Source organism: Simochromis diagramma, unplaced genomic scaffold, assembly GCF_900408965.1.
Source record: "Simochromis diagramma unplaced genomic scaffold, fSimDia1.1 OVJJ01000460.1, whole genome shotgun sequence".
Classification (NCBI taxonomy): Eukaryota; Metazoa; Chordata; class Actinopteri; order Cichliformes; family Cichlidae; genus Simochromis; species Simochromis diagramma.
In genome coordinates, this window is record NW_024387280.1 from 6,383 (window position 1) to 18,911 (window position 12,529).

Here is a 12,529-nt window from a genome sequence, read left to right on the forward strand (position 1 = left end):
CAATAACAGCCTACTAACCGGTTTGTTTTCTCCAGCTGGTTTTTTGTCTGCAGGCTTTCTGGCTCCATCTGGGACCTTCCTCACAGTTGAAGGCACTTCGTATTTGGCGGCTGGTTTTGTCTTCTGGGCTGAGGCTGATATTATGAGATATCCAGAAGTAATTTAGAAGAAAAACTAACAAAATTTGTATTTTAGTCAGCCAATGTGCGCAGCGCACCACACACACACACACACACACACACAAAATAAACAGTGTATTTTCACATCATAATAAAAATCAAAAAGAAATGAGCAGATTATTGTACAAAAGATGCAAAAGTCCAGCATCCTTCATTTATCAGTTTTGATTTAAGGTGTCGAGGTCCTCTTTTAAAACCCTTCTGAGGCCCTGGGACCATTTTTGTACATTTTAGTTTTTCAGTTACAAGCCATTTGCACTGTGTTGAATGGTCCCAGGGCCAAATTCTCAAAAAGAAAGTTTGGTATAATTTCATTTCAAAATTCAAGTCTGACTTCCTTAAATTAGCTTCAGTGGCTAAGCTAACAATACACATCCTCTTAAGGCCCTAGTGGCCGTTTTGCGGCCCCATTGACTTCCATTATAAACGCTATTTTTCACTGCAAAATAATTACCGTTAAAGTAATTGTCATGTTTTCAGTTTCGGTTTCAGTTTGGACTAGGGGCCTTAGAATTGTAATTTTTTTATTTGTCCACCATGTGGCACCCTTGTTTCACATTTGACGCCTGCTCGAAAATACACCTTTTCAGCGGGCTGCTCAAGACAGACATGCGGGAGAGGCAGACTCATTCCCGGCTTGCAGCAGCAGCTTGGCCGGCTGCTCGGGCGGGACCATTTTCTGCCCTTAGGGCTTTTAGAGGGTGCATTTTTTTTTTTTAATCAACAGAAAATTATATATTTGTTTTCACGTGGTATCGGACGTGTCTGCTGGAGACACGGAGACCCAGCCAGTATGCCCCGGGACTGCTCGAGACTTACCCGCGGGAGAGGCACTCCTCCCGCGGTGCAGCAGCAGCTTGGCCGCCTGGGGACCATCTTCTGCTCCTGCAAAAAAAAAAAAAAGTGGATCGAAATGAATGTTGGTGCCAATCTTTGGTCCATCTAAAGGCCTAATTATAATAACAATCAAATATTACTTCAAATGTTTTTGGTTTTTTTTTAATTTTAGTTTTTTTGTTTTTTGGGGCTAAAAAACAGGGCGCTCATGTAATAAACCTGGGATTTAATGCCATGAATATGTGCCCGACTTGGTGGCTGATTAGTTCTAGAATCTACAAACAAGCTGTAGAAGACAGACCCCTTGTAGTCTTCTTCATGACGAGTTTGCTCACCTGATGCCACACCCGATTTAGGCTGCTTGTGAAGAAAAGTATGGCAAAATTCCTGAGCAATGATCTGAAATGAGTAAGAAATTTAATGAGCAATCTACTTTTTGCAAAAAACAAAAAAACAACCCCCCCCCCCCCAAAGAATTAACAATCAGCTGCAGTCTACCTGTGGTGTGAGAAACTTCCGAGAAGAATTAAATTCATTACATCCTCACTATAATGTCAGGGGCTTTGCGTGGGAGGGACTGAAACTATTTAGCTCATTTATTTAACTCTGTTCATGTTTTTATCCAGTTTGGGGTGGTGGGGAGACGGGAGAGACAGGGAACACCTTGGATAGGTCACAAGTCTATCACAGGGCTAACTCAGAAAGACAGACCGCCACCTACGGACAATTAAGAATCACCAGTTACCTTAACATGGACATATTTTGGAGTATGAGAGGAAGCTGAAGAGAACCCACATAGACACAGGGAGAACATGCAAATTCCACAGAGAAAACCCCAGCAAGCCCAGCAAATGTGACCTTACGGTGACACTGAAGGTATTGATATTTGTAAGAGAGTGCCTTGGAGTTGATATCATTGTGAAATTACAAATACAAAAGGCCTCAAACAGAACCTCATTTAGACAAACAAAACCCTCTGAAAACACAATAAAAATGCAATAAGGTTTCAGAAAACACAATTTTATTATGTTTCCTTGATGTTGTTCCACTTGCTCTGTTTTGATGAGGTTTTTGTAAAAAAAAACAAAAAAAAACCAAAACAAAAACAAAACAAACGTCATGATAAAGATCGGTCATACCAGCTTGTCATCAACAATAACAGCCTACTAACCGGTTTGTTTTCTCCAGCTGGTTTTTTGTCTGCAGGCTTTCTGGCTCCATCTGGGACCTTCCTCACAGTTGAAGGCACTTCGTATTTGGCGGCTGGTTTTGTCTTCTGGGCTGAGGCTGATATTATGAGATATCCAGAAGTAATTTAGAAGAAAAACTAACAAAATTTGTATTTTAGTCAGCCAATGTGCGCAGCGCACCACACACACACACACACAAAATAAACAGTGTATTTTCACATCATAATAAAAATCAAAAAGAAATGAGCAGATTATTGTACAAAAGATGCAAAAGTCCAGCATCCTTCATTTATCAGTTTTGATTTAAGGTGTCGAGGTCCTCTTTTAAAACCCTTCTGAGGCCCTGGGACCATTTTTGTACATTTTAGTTTTTCAGTTACAAGCCATTTGCACTGTGTTGAATGGTCCCAGGGCCAAATTCTCAAAAAGAAAGTTTGGTATAATTTCATTTCAAAATTCAAGTCTGACTTCCTTAAATTAGCTTCAGTGGCTAAGCTAACAATACACATCCTCTTAAGGCCCTAGTGGCCGTTTTGCGGCCCCATTGACTTCCATTATAAACGCTATTTTTCACTGCAAAATAATTACCGTTAAAGTAATTGTCATGTTTTCAGTTTCGGTTTCAGTTTGGACTAGGGGCCTTAGAATTGTAATTTTTTTATTTGTCCACCATGTGGCACCCTTGTTTCACATTTGACGCCTGCTCGAAAATACACCTTTTCAGCGGGCTGCTCAAGACAGACATGCGGGAGAGGCAGACTCATTCCCGGCTTGCAGCAGCAGCTTGGCCGGCTGCTCGGGCGGGACCATTTTCTGCCCTTAGGGCTTTTAGAGGGTGCATTTTTTTTTTTTAATCAACAGAAAATTATATATTTGTTTTCACGTGGTATCGGACGTGTCTGCTGGAGACACGGAGACCCAGCCAGTATGCCCCGGGACTGCTCGAGACTTACCCGCGGGAGAGGCACTCCTCCCGCGGTGCAGCAGCAGCTTGGCCGCCTGGGGACCATCTTCTGCTCCTGCAAAAAAAAAAAAAAGTGGATCGAAATGAATGTTGGTGCCAATCTTTGGTCCATCTAAAGGCCTAATTATAATAACAATCAAATATTACTTCAAATGTTTTTGGTTTTTTTTTAATTTTAGTTTTTTTGTTTTTTGGGGCTAAAAAACAGGGCGCTCATGTAATAAACCTGGGATTTAATGCCATGAATATGTGCCCGACTTGGTGGCTGATTAGTTCTAGAATCTACAAACAAGCTGTAGAAGACAGACCCCTTGTAGTCTTCTTCATGACGAGTTTGCTCACCTGATGCCACACCCGATTTAGGCTGCTTGTGAAGAAAAGTATGGCAAAATTCCTGAGCAATGATCTGAAATGAGTAAGAAATTTAATGAGCAATCTACTTTTTGCAAAAAACAAAAAAACAACCCCCCCCCCCAAAGAATTAACAATCAGCTGCAGTCTACCTGTGGTGTGAGAAACTTCCGAGAAGAATTAAATTCATTACATCCTCACTATAATGTCAGGGGCTTTGCGTGGGAGGGACTGAAACTATTTAGCTCATTTATTTAACTCTGTTCATGTTTTTATCCAGTTTGGGGTGGTGGGGAGACGGGAGAGACAGGGAACACCTTGGATAGGTCACGAGTCTATCACAGGGCTAACTCAGAAAGACAGACCGCCACCTACGGACAATTAAGAATCACCAGTTACCTTAACATGGACATATTTTGGAGTATGAGAGGAAGCTGAAGAGAACCCACATAGACACAGGGAGAACATGCAAATTCCACAGAGAAAACCCCAGCAAGCCCAGCAAATGTGACCTTACGGTGACACTGAAGGTATTGATATTTGTAAGAGAGTGCCTTGGAGTTGATATCATTGTGAAATTACAAATACAAAAGGCCTCAAACAGAACCTCATTTAGACAAACAAAACCCTCTGAAAACACAATAAAAATGCAATAAGGTTTCAGAAAACACAATTTTATTATGTTTCCTTGATGTTGTTCCACTTGCTCTGTTTTGATGAGGTTTTTGTAAAAAAAAAACAAAAAAAACCAAAACAAAAACAAAACAAACGTCATGATAAAGATCGGTCATACCAGCTTGTCATCAACAATAACAGCCTACTAACCGGTTTGTTTTCTCCAGCTGGTTTTTTGTCTGCAGGCTTTCTGGCTCCATCTGGGACCTTCCTCACAGTTGAAGGCACTTCGTATTTGGCGGCTGGTTTTGTCTTCTGGGCTGAGGCTGATATTATGAGATATCCAGAAGTAATTTAGAAGAAAAACTAACAAAATTTGTATTTTAGTCAGCCAATGTGCGCAGCGCACCACACACACACACACACACACACACACAAAATAAACAGTGTATTTTCACATCATAATAAAAATCAAAAAGAAATGAGCAGATTATTGTACAAAAGATGCAAAAGTCCAGCATCCTTCATTTATCAGTTTTGATTTAAGGTGTCGAGGTCCTCTTTTAAAACCCTTCTGAGGCCCTGGGACCATTTTTGTACATTTTAGTTTTTCAGTTACAAGCCATTTGCACTGTGTTGAATGGTCCCAGGGCCAAATTCTCAAAAAGAAAGTTTGGTATAATTTCATTTCAAAATTCAAGTCTGACTTCCTTAAATTAGCTTCAGTGGCTAAGCTAACAATACACATCCTCTTAAGGCCCTAGTGGCCGTTTTGCGGCCCCATTGACTTCCATTATAAACGCTATTTTTCACTGCAAAATAATTACCGTTAAAGTAATTGTCATGTTTTCAGTTTCGGTTTCAGTTTGGACTAGGGGCCTTAGAATTGTAATTTTTTTATTTGTCCACCATGTGGCACCCTTGTTTCACATTTGACGCCTGCTCGAAAATACACCTTTTCAGCGGGCTGCTCAAGACAGACATGCGGGAGAGGCAGACTCATTCCCGGCTTGCAGCAGCAGCTTGGCCGGCTGCTCGGGCGGGACCATTTTCTGCCCTTAGGGCTTTTAGAGGGTGCATTTTTTTTTTTTAATCAACAGAAAATTATATATTTGTTTTCACGTGGTATCGGACGTGTCTGCTGGAGACACGGAGACCCAGCCAGTATGCCCCGGGACTGCTCGAGACTTACCCGCGGGAGAGGCACTCCTCCCGCGGTGCAGCAGCAGCTTGGCCGCCTGGGGACCATCTTCTGCTCCTGCAAAAAAAAAAAAAAAGTGGATCGAAATGAATGTTGGTGCCAATCTTTGGTCCATCTAAAGGCCTAATTATAATAACAATCAAATATTACTTCAAATGTTTTTGGTTTTTTTTTAATTTTAGTTTTTTTGTTTTTTGGGGCTAAAAAACAGGGCGCTCATGTAATAAACCTGGGATTTAATGCCATGAATATGTGCCCGACTTGGTGGCTGATTAGTTCTAGAATCTACAAACAAGCTGTAGAAGACAGACCCCTTGTAGTCTTCTTCATGACGAGTTTGCTCACCTGATGCCACACCCGATTTAGGCTGCTTGTGAAGAAAAGTATGGCAAAATTCCTGAGCAATGATCTGAAATGAGTAAGAAATTTAATGAGCAATCTACTTTTTGCAAAAAACAAAAAAAACAACCCCCCCCCCCCCAAAGAATTAACAATCAGCTGCAGTCTACCTGTGGTGTGAGAAACTTCCGAGAAGAATTAAATTCATTACATCCTCACTATAATGTCAGGGGCTTTGCGTGGGAGGGACTGAAACTATTTAGCTCATTTATTTAACTCTGTTCATGTTTTTATCCAGTTTGGGGTGGTGGGGAGACGGGAGAGACAGGGAACACCTTGGATAGGTCACGAGTCTATCACAGGGCTAACTCAGAAAGACAGACCGCCACCTACGGACAATTAAGAATCACCAGTTACCTTAACATGGACATATTTTGGAGTATGAGAGGAAGCTGAAGAGAACCCACATAGACACAGGGAGAACATGCAAATTCCACAGAGAAAACCCCAGCAAGCCCAGCAAATGTGACCTTACGGTGACACTGAAGGTATTGATATTTGTAAGAGAGTGCCTTGGAGTTGATATCATTGTGAAATTACAAATACAAAAGGCCTCAAACAGAACCTCATTTAGACAAACAAAACCCTCTGAAAACACAATAAAAATGCAATAAGGTTTCAGAAAACACAATTTTATTATGTTTCCTTGATGTTGTTCCACTTGCTCTGTTTTGACGAGGTTTTTGTAAAAAAACAAACAAAAAAAACCCCAAAAACAAAATAACAATGATCTGAAATGAGTAAGAAATTTAATCAGCAATCTACTTTTTTCAAAAAACAAAAAAACAAACCCCCCCCCCCCCCAAAAGAATTAACAATCAGCTGCAGAGTCTACCTGTGGTGTGAGAAACTTCTCAATCCTGCAGGAGAGGAAAGGTTTCTCCAGTATGCTGTTGACTGAGGGTCGCTCTCGAGGGTCGCGTTTAAACAGCTGTGCAAGGAGAGATCGCAGTTCTTGGGAGTAGTGACAAGACACAGGAGGGTACGACCCGCGAATTATCGTAAGAACCAAGTTCTTCATGTTGCCAGCCTCAAACTGAGAATAAACAAATGCAAAGGCTCACACAGCTGTAACCACTGCATAGAAATTACTGAAGACAATTGAACTACATAGGGATTCTTAATGTGGGGACTGTACTGTATTACAGATTTAATTAGGAAGTAATATACTGGAAATTAATTTCAGTGTATTATCCAACTACAGTTATACATATAGAATATACAGGGAAGAGATCAAAATTAGTATGTGAGTGAACAGTAAATGCTGCATAAAACACCTTAGAATACTGCATAATAATAATTAAACAGCTCACACAGAATACTTACTGCATGCTTAAGAGTGCACATTTCATACAGAACACACCCTAGGGCCCAAATATCACTGCAGCAGGAAGGAAAAGCAAGGAAAATGAGAGGTGAGAACATACAAATGGGTGGGCAGGGATAAGTTCTGGGTTAAGATTATTATTCATTCAATAAGGTATCAACAGTCAAGTGCATGCCCTTTACTTTCCTTTTATAAACTGAGATGAAAACAAGACTTTATTGACAAGAAAACTCCAGATCATTTAGACTGAGCTAAATTTACTTCACTCATTGTAACTAAAGTGGGTTAAATTGCATGTACGCTTAAAATAGTTAAGGAGAAAAATCAATACCAGCTTCCTGCTGTAGATATAAGCGAGCAAGTTTACTCAATAAAAAGGCGAGGTGATATCCTTACATTACACTGTAGCCACCACCTAATCTTGCAGATTTAAGATTCAGTGGGGAGACACCTTGTCCCATTGATTACTATTGAATTTGCTTGACAACTAGACACCAATGTACGATATTCCAGAAGTCCAAGTACCTTTTGTTATTGTATGGTTTATTTTCACAGATCTCTGGTGAAAGGTAATATGGTGTTCCTATGCACGTACTTGCCAGGTCTACAGTGCTGAAAAACAGAAAAATAGCACATTTTAATATTAAAGCTTCAATATTTCAAATAAGCACTGTCTAATGTGCAAAAATACAAACAATGACATAAAGCAAAAACAGCTGTAAAAAAGGGAAAAATCAACATCAATAATAAATGCACCTAAGAACCTCAGAATATAATGTATAAATACATAAAACACGTAATACATTATAAGATCAGACATATTTGATTTAACCAAAATATATTTCAGTGTAAGAACAGTTAAAAATTGTACAAATAACAAACTTCAACAAAATAAACTATAATATTTTTTAAATATAAGAAAACAGAATGTCTTATTACCAGAAATGCAAAGTGTTCTTCAACTTTTAGTCTGGAATCTATTCTTAATGAAAAACTGCAGGGCTATTTAGACAACAGTGTGCATACCTGTTCAGCACCCTTGCAATTCCAAAGTCTCCAAGCTGAACTGTTCCATCTTTTGTCAAAAAGATGTTCTACACAAGCATTATGAGAACACATGTAAATAATCCAATACATGCAAACAAACAACTTATCACTTAAAGGGAATCTTGTGATTTATGAAAAAAATACCTGTGGTTTTATGTCTCTGTGGAGAATTTTTCGATCATGCACATGCTTGAGCGCTAGGCAGATCTGCACAAACCAATCTAGGATCTCAAAAAGGGAGACTACAGTAAACCATATGTATTGTGATCAGTTTAACCAAATATCTGTATACTGTTTGCACAGTGACTGCCTTGAGTAGTTGCTGGCTTACTTGTGCTTCTGAGAACAGTACCCCTTTCTGAGAGTTGATCTTTTTGAATAGGTCTCCACCCTCGCAGTAGTCCATCACAATATACAGGCAGCCACCCTCTGGGAAAAAAAATACAAATAAAATAAAAAAAAACTTATAGTATGTAGTTATCACACAGTGCACATTTGATAATATTTTCTTCACATAAACAGATGAGCTATTTGAATGGCATTAATACCTTCAAAAGATTCCTTATACTGGACGATGTTTGGATGACTCATGTTGGCAAGAACAGCAACTTCCTTCCGAGATTCCTGCCTCTCTTTGCTGGACATCTGTCAAAGTAATGAAGAGGAGGGTAACGAGATGAAGCGCACACTGAAAAGATCATGCCAAGCTTGTGTAAAAAATATGCACAGACGCTTACTCCAGATATGCCAATCTCCTTGATGACATATTGGTGTCCATGGTCTTTGGATTTGACCAGGATAGCCTTTCCAAATGAACCTTCCCCAATTTTCTTCACCTTTTCGTACTTGTCCATGTTATTGGAATGACTGTAGATCCAGCCTGTGGAGCCAAAGACATCAAGAACATGCTAATGCTATTGCTCGGTGTAACTAGGCTTTAATCGAGGGTTCCGTGACAGAAGCTTTATAAAAGGCAAACATTTGGTAGTCTTAGTAATGACAATTGTGCGTCGTCCTGGAAATGTAATGTTAGCTCCATTGTGGACCGCTGTCAGACAGAAAATGAGACGGACTGTGATGCTGAGATGCAAGACACAACACAGCTGGTAGCAAAACAGCTAGCGTTCCCGTTACTTAGAAGCTAGAAGAAGATGGGAGCTTCATAAAATATTTACCTTGTGAATGTACAAAACTCTGGCTGATATAATATCACCGGCTCACTGTGTAGCCGTATACGTTTCTGTGTGCCTTACCATTAGTCTTTTCTCGCTGCCTTTCTCATAGAGGTTTGGGTACCTGATACTGTCCTCGCACTCTCTATCTAACTACGGCTACATTTTTTGTACGTTTTCATTGGTCAGATGTACCAAGACCGAACATTAATTGGTGGACACGACTGTCCATCATCTTTTATTGTGGATGATGCTTACCAGTCTCCGATGACACCGTTGCTGTGGACATTTTCCATAGCAACCGCAAACCAACTGAAAAGCATGGAGAACGTGTAACGTTTGGCGATTAATTTAGTTAAAATATATTAATTTTTTAGTTACTTCATCTAGTATTTTCGTATTATGTATCTAAACCACAGAGCTTCGCTAAATTTAGTAACACACTATCCTCCTAATACCTGTATGGAGTACCGTAACTGTCAAACTGAAAGACCACAATATTGATTCAAATTATAAATTATCCCAGATAGCAAGGAGACATTGAACAGATGTTGATTTTCCATCTGAACCATCAGAATCGTCAGGATTGAAATGTCAACACAAAACCAATGTTGAAACAACATTGAAATACTGATGAAACCTGACTGACATTGAAATAACATTGATTCACTGTTGTTCTGTCATCGTTGATTGTTGATCTATTTATAGTTGACAAGGTGACAACAATCACGTTGAAAAATCATCAATTTATGGTTGAGCGGGAAATTAAAGCTGCTACCACTTGGACTATTCCGCAGCACCCCTATCACATTGGTACGTCCCTCCAGGTAACCATTGTCTTGTACAGTAGAGCGGGACATTAGATTTACTCTCAGCGGAATTGACGGGAGAAGGTATCAGTTCATGCACTGCACTGGCCTGCACCACGATTAGTATAAGGTAAGAATGAATGACTTTTGTTCTATTCGTTATTTCCATGGTTGCATTTGAATAACAGTAAAAAAAACAAACAAACTTGTTAATGTAAAGTTTCGGATAAAATGTGGGAGCCCGAAATTGTGTCTACTTTCATCTTACAATCCGGCAACAAATAAATTGCACTGCGAACAAAGTCTATCAACAAAGAAAACATTTTCGTTTCATACTTTTCCGTTATATTCCCTTACAAAGCTAGCTTTAACGCTTCGAGGGTTCCTTTGTTCTTGCCGTCGCCTCAACGCTTGACCCAGACTCTGTAGTTGCTTTTTAGCATAGTACTACAAAAAATTGTAAATCTGTGATATATGATTGATAAACGTAAAGGTAACTGTATAAATGTGTTCAATGACTTTGTTACTTTTAATGATTGGAGAGCACCCGCTTCGATTCGCACTCAATTAAAACTTTACGCTACACGCTCACCTACCTTGCGTTTGCACCTTTTGTCCACACGTAAACTGCGTTTTCATCAACTGAAAACTGAGATTTTTAAAGACGCCTGCCAGGGCGGATATTTTCAAAAACTCTGTTTTAGCATTTACGTGTGGACGAGGAAGACGGAGAAAACGCAGCGTCAAAGGTGTGCGCCTATTTTGATGCCACACTGTGCGCCAAGTTTTTGTCTCGGTGCCATGAATTCCTACAATGGCAGACTTAGACAAAATACTGTTAATTTTATTATCTTCAGTGTTTAAATGCTTACATATACACACGCAGTTGTATGTTAAAAAAAAAAAAAAGAGTTTGTTTTATCAGGTTTGCTTGTAATTGTTGCCTATATACATTTTAAGCTATTATTTATTTAGTTCAATCAATAGATCAAGTTTTGTAGTGACTATGAAATATATTGTAATTATCTGTTTCCTGTTTATCCTAGACAGGGCAAAAAAGGACTCCAAATTTTAAAAAAAGATAAAAATGAAAGACTGGTGCATTGTGCAGTTCAGCACTGGTGGTACAGAAATAGTCCCTAGTTCATGGATAAATGGGGAGAAATTGTCATGGCCTCCATATCCTCCGTGAGACACATTCAGGATCCACGCCACAGTAAAGAGGAGAGTTCATCCTGGTGCAACATGGCTCACCTATGCACCAGTCCGACTTCTAATAAGCCATGGTGGGTATCATCTGGATTGGTGTTGTATAAATGTAACAATAACAAGTTTTTCATGTCCTAATTTATGTCTGGCCATACATTGTTTGTACTTCCAGACACATTTCACGAAGCAGAACGCAGTCTTCAGAAATATCTAAGTGAACACTGTGATACGTCTGACCTTCAGTCCGAAGCTGAAACTCGGACCAGTCATAAAGAAAGCACAAGTAAAACTTTTTTTATTTCACAAACATATCTTTGATTGCTAAGAATTTATGATCTTGTCTTTTATACATATCTGTGGTGCTTGCATACTGCAATATCACCACATAATATAGTCCAAAAAGTGGAAGCTTGTAAACTTTTTATAGATGCAAAGCCGTGTACACTTGTGCACTTCAAAAATTCCTTGTATACTGTACCTTCTTGCACATCTCCGTTTCCTGTGTGTGTTGTTATAAATCAAACTGTAACTTTAGGAAATAATATTCCAAAAGCACATTTGTAATTACTTATGACCGTTTTCAACTTTTTTTCTTTAGACCAAATCCCCTGTACACATATAGTGACTCAGAGGATGAGCAGCCCACAAAAAAACGGTTTCCCCAGCCCCCTCGAGTGAAAATACCAGGTAATAAAATACTGTCTTGTGTCTTTATACATATCTGTGTGTGACACAAGGAAACTTTTGACAAGTTGTCTGTATTTTTAAATACTTTTAAAAAATTATCTTTTTCTGTCAGACCTGACGAAAGCTGTTAACGAACTCCGTGAGGAGGTCAGAGCCATCCGCCGTCCCTGCTGCAATGAATCGGTAGATGCTGGGGTACTGCCTCTGGATTTGCCTTTGCACAACATTGAGGAGCTAAACAATGCAGAGGCAGCTCTTCAATCACAAGAGGCAAATAAGGCAATGGTAAGTATATAAAGGTTATGTACACTTTGTAACTATAAAGTGTAATAGCTGTCAGATGTGATTTAAATACATAACAACGGCCTGTTGATTAAACACACAAGCACTTGCATACACATTAAAGACACGAGACACGCTAATTCCATCTCTTAAAATGTGTCTATAGGTGAGACGCTTTGCCTTGATTGGAGGGACCACACTGGAGGTGCGAGTCCGCCGTGTAATGGCTTATGCCATTACAAACGAGCTGGCCTCGGTAC

At 39.5% G+C, this 12,529-nt stretch overlaps 1 protein-coding gene across 1 annotated transcript in view; it reads right to left on the minus strand.

Annotated features, from left to right (window-relative positions):
• Window positions 1–847: 847 nt before the first annotated feature.
• The window catches only part of LOC120716060 (serine/threonine-protein kinase Nek1-like), a 28,929-nt gene continuing 17,247 nt past the window's right edge, over window positions 848–12,529 (minus strand). Inside the window, exons 2-17 of the mRNA XM_040003401.1 lie at window positions 8,848–8,990; window positions 8,659–8,755; window positions 8,442–8,539; window positions 8,255–8,338; window positions 8,090–8,157; window positions 7,589–7,675; window positions 7,063–7,117; window positions 6,572–6,772; window positions 5,683–5,746; window positions 5,329–5,394; window positions 4,347–4,462; window positions 3,513–3,576; window positions 3,160–3,225; window positions 2,188–2,303; window positions 1,352–1,415; window positions 848–1,064 (exon numbers count right to left, since the gene is read on the minus strand). Coding sequence (XP_039859335.1) covers window positions 925–1,064; window positions 1,352–1,415; window positions 2,188–2,303; window positions 3,160–3,225; window positions 3,513–3,576; window positions 4,347–4,462; window positions 5,329–5,394; window positions 5,683–5,746; window positions 6,572–6,772; window positions 7,063–7,117; window positions 7,589–7,675; window positions 8,090–8,157; window positions 8,255–8,338; window positions 8,442–8,539; window positions 8,659–8,755; window positions 8,848–8,964 — 1,503 coding nt within the window. The 5' untranslated portion in view covers window positions 8,965–8,990 and the 3' untranslated portion in view covers window positions 848–924. The remainder of the gene's footprint in view (window positions 1,065–1,351; window positions 1,416–2,187; window positions 2,304–3,159; window positions 3,226–3,512; window positions 3,577–4,346; window positions 4,463–5,328; window positions 5,395–5,682; window positions 5,747–6,571; window positions 6,773–7,062; window positions 7,118–7,588; window positions 7,676–8,089; window positions 8,158–8,254; window positions 8,339–8,441; window positions 8,540–8,658; window positions 8,756–8,847; window positions 8,991–12,529) is intronic.